General features: G+C 33.6%; 1 protein-coding gene across 1 annotated transcript; it reads right to left on the reverse strand.

Annotated features, from left to right (window-relative positions):
- Positions 1 to 1,356: 1,356 nt before the first annotated feature.
- LOC110859150 lies at positions 1,357 to 2,242 on the reverse strand. Its single transcript, XM_022108020.2, has 4 exons — positions 2,079 to 2,242; positions 1,924 to 2,012; positions 1,732 to 1,849; positions 1,357 to 1,673 (listed from the first exon to the last, which is right to left on the reverse strand). The coding sequence occupies exons 1-4, from the start codon at positions 2,146 to 2,148 to the stop codon at positions 1,465 to 1,467; spliced, it is 486 nt and encodes a 161-aa protein (XP_021963712.1). The 5' UTR covers positions 2,149 to 2,242; the 3' UTR covers positions 1,357 to 1,464.
- Positions 2,243 to 3,531: the final 1,289 nt, after the last annotated feature.

A 3,531-nucleotide genomic window follows, 5' to 3' on the forward strand; every position in this document is an offset into this window, starting at 1 on the left:
ATATGTAAAGTTTTGATAAGTTTGAATTAAAAGGACAGCAGCAAATGGAATTGTCTGCACGATTGCTCTCTTATAAAATTTTGATAAGTGTAGTCGTTTAGGCTGTAGAGCGCGGCCAATTTTAGGAGAGGGTACCTGAAAGCAAATCTCCGGCTTCGCCGTAACCATAGTCATACTTTTTGCTGCACTCATAGTTACTTTGCTGCACCAAGAAAAAAGTATGTTATCTAAGTTTGCAAACAGCCAGGGATAAGAACAAACCCCGTGCTTACGTTAGCCTTGATTGGTTTATCTAAGGATGACATGCATACTACGGTTTGCAGAATATTTTACAAACGTGAGAATAGTATATATTTTATTTGGTTCTTCATTATACAAAGTCTGTTATCAAATTTTACACTTTTTCAGAAAAGTTTAATAATATGGGTCGTCATGGCTTTGTAACGTTATACTTGACTAGACTATAAGCCCGTCTTAAAGACGGGCGGATTTCTAGATTTCTTTATTAGATTTAATCACAGAGTTCTAATGTATTTAATAGACTGAGTTCACAATAAATAATTATTTACAATTGTTCATTTCGCACCATATAGAAATATGTTTACTGATATATTTACCGCTCTTAAAAAAAACTTGCACGCGAAACTTTTGACGGACTATCAACATAAACTTGTTTGACACCTTGTTAAAATATGTAATGTCGCTAAATAATTTTTTAACGTTGCATAGCAATATTTTTAACTCTGCTAAGAATTTGCTTAGCGTTGCGAAGGATTTTTTTAATGCGGCTGGAGAGTTATGATCATAATTATAGCTTTATCATTGACAAAGTCAAAATCACAACAAAAATTACATTTAAATATTTTCGAATTAAAATTTTTGAATTTTAATTCGAATATTCGTATTTAGTTATCAAATATTCGAATATATTTATCGAATTTTAATTCGAATATTCGAATTTATTTATCAAATATTCGAATTTAAAATTCGAATATTCGAATTTATACACGTGCCCTGGTTGGCCAAGCCAAAATGCCAATTGCCAACATCCAATCAGAATGCAGGAATGTCACGGAAAATTTAACGGGACGGACTTTTGTAAATTATAATGTAGATATTAAATAAGTAAATAATTAACGATTTACGTGCTCTTTTTTAAGCTCTGGTACAAGATTTATATCCTCGGTTTAAGGGTCCGCTTATTTTTTGTGGTGAATAAATTAAAATTGGTCCCAATAGAATCTGTTGCATACCCGCTGACACGTTCGCACTGCGAGTAGTTAAATGCTGTAGATTAGCAGAATTCACAGTGTTACAATAAAATGCAAAGTATACTCCAATAATGACTAGGTCCCCTTAATTTTAAAGCTTCTAAGATGTACGTATTATTTATTTGCTCTAAGTGTAACATTGCAACTTATTTCTTCATTGATAAAATTCATGAACTTAATTTTTTATTTTAATTCAATAATTTTGACACAGATACAAGAATGAAGTTTCCGCACATGGCGCAAAACCCATTGTTTTGTTAGTGATGTAGGCACAACTTGCCCCAGAATCGAATTGTTCGCCAATCGTTAGCCAATTCCCGGGTTGGACGGTTCCATAGTTCCGGAGCCAGTATGAGCTTCCAAGTCGATTGAAGTTGACGGCACCACTCCAAAATGGAAATGCTTTACAAAAAAAAATGTTTATCTTTCCCAGAAGTAAAAGACAAAGGTGAAAACTTACTTCCAAACAGCGGTTGAAAATAATTATTGAGCGCGGTTAATTCAAATTCCGAGGAAATTGTTGGGGTAAACAGATTATTCCTGAAGCAGAAATTATTGTTGCGGATCCATGTGCCATTCTTAAATTAAATTAATCGTCTTTGAACAAAAACTCGTAATTGCTTGACAATATAATTATACGCTAAATTCTCACTATATCTGAAACGTGCGTATAAAATACTTTCGCCCCAAGTTGTGCAATCACTTTGAATTCATTTTGATCTTTATCGTTTTGCACGGCGCCTGCAAGAATTATTTTAGTAGATTATCAGTCTTGAAAATAGAAAAAAAACATTTAAGGGTACATACCAGAAACGAGAGCTACAAAAGCTGCAAGAACCAAAAGAATGTTAACTACTGGTAAATTGTTAACCGCCATGTCGACTGGTTTCAAAATTATAAGTATATGTATGTATATTTGTCGAAAATTTGTTAATGATTGGGATGATATCGAGTTAAATAATGTAAGTTTGTAACAAAAAAGATTTCCTTTTATATGAAGCCATGAATTTAAAGTTGAAGTTGACATATCCAGTACTGACGCAGATAACCAGCCGATATTGCGTCAATATCTATTCGGAACGTATGGATTTGAAACATGGATAAGGTACAAGTGGGTCGATTATGCGCGTTATTGCGATAACGGCACGATACATTAGACAATATGCTAATCTCATCATTTGCGTAGACGTACAAATGTATGTGCTGAAAACTTAATTTATTGATGAAAAGCTAATTGATCTTTCATTATTCAAGCAAATTAATAAGTGTATGATTAAAAATATAAGTTTATAAACGATGTTTGAACTACGTCAAAATTGACTCAATTTGTATACGTATCAAAATATTTTAATCTTAGTGATTTGTATTGAGTAGTGATTTCTTGTAAATAAAAAAACGCTCGATATTGCAATTATTTTGAGCCATATTCGGGAGATAAATAGTGCGTCATTATTACTTAATATAAATGTCACGAACATACAATGTAGTTTACTGTGCCTTTTATTTTTGGCATACAGATTACGAATTGATTATACGTTGTTGGCGTAAGTACCACTCAAAACGTGTATGCAATTAATGACTGTAAATTATGCGACTACTTAATATCACTTACAGAATCAATTAGTGCAAGTGCCAGCTTCAGAACTCTGAAGTCGGCGACACAAACTTATACTGCTGCTTTTTCTAAACCGCAAAGGTTACTATACAATATTACGATACTGAAATTTTAAATACAACCTGTGCGACAGGTTATTGGACTGAGTTATTTTTTCAGTCCTGATTTCAAGTAGTGATACTGGCATTCTAATTTCTAAAATCACGCAATCGCCTTAATACCATTATTACTTTTCCGGAAATCAAAATTAGACAAAGCTGTTATTCAAGGCACTCCACACAACCTTTAGGAACAATTGTCCATTGAAATAGAGTCAAAAAGTGCTTTCTCTATGCTTTACCCGTTTACGACTGACGCTGTCCAAAATTTACATTTTGAATTTTCGCGCGTCAGAGAAGCATTATAACAAAAAACTATAATCAGGTACTTATTGTGGCCAAGTGTACTGTGGATCTTGTGGATATAGTGCCAACCATTTTTCGAGATCTAGCACCCAACCCATTTGAGAACGCATTTAGTGACAACAGGCCAATAAATAAATTCAATTTTGAAAAACCGTGAGCGTATCCCTATAATGGAAGGGGCCTCGTTATGCTTTTGACTAGGGTAGCTGAGACGATCTCGTCTGATGATGAGATAAGGTGA

This window comes from Folsomia candida, unplaced genomic scaffold (assembly GCF_002217175.1).
Source record: "Folsomia candida strain VU population unplaced genomic scaffold, ASM221717v1 Fcan01_Sc024, whole genome shotgun sequence".
In the NCBI taxonomy this organism is placed as follows: Eukaryota; Metazoa; Arthropoda; class Collembola; order Entomobryomorpha; family Isotomidae; genus Folsomia; species Folsomia candida.

Bases quoted from the DNA above. Each gene is read 5' to 3' on its own strand.
- LOC110859150 (XM_022108020.2), bottom strand. From the start codon at position 2,148: ATGGCGGTTAACAATTTACCAGTAGTTAACATTCTTTTGGTTCTTGCA. The intron at 1,850-1,923 runs GTGAGAATTTAG...ATTTAATTTAAG, and splicing joins ATACGCACGTTTCAGATATA to AATGGCACATGGATCCGCAA. The intron at 1,674-1,731 runs GTAAGTTTTCAC...TTTTTTGTAAAG, and splicing joins TTTTCAACCGCTGTTTGGAA to CATTTCCATTTTGGAGTGGT.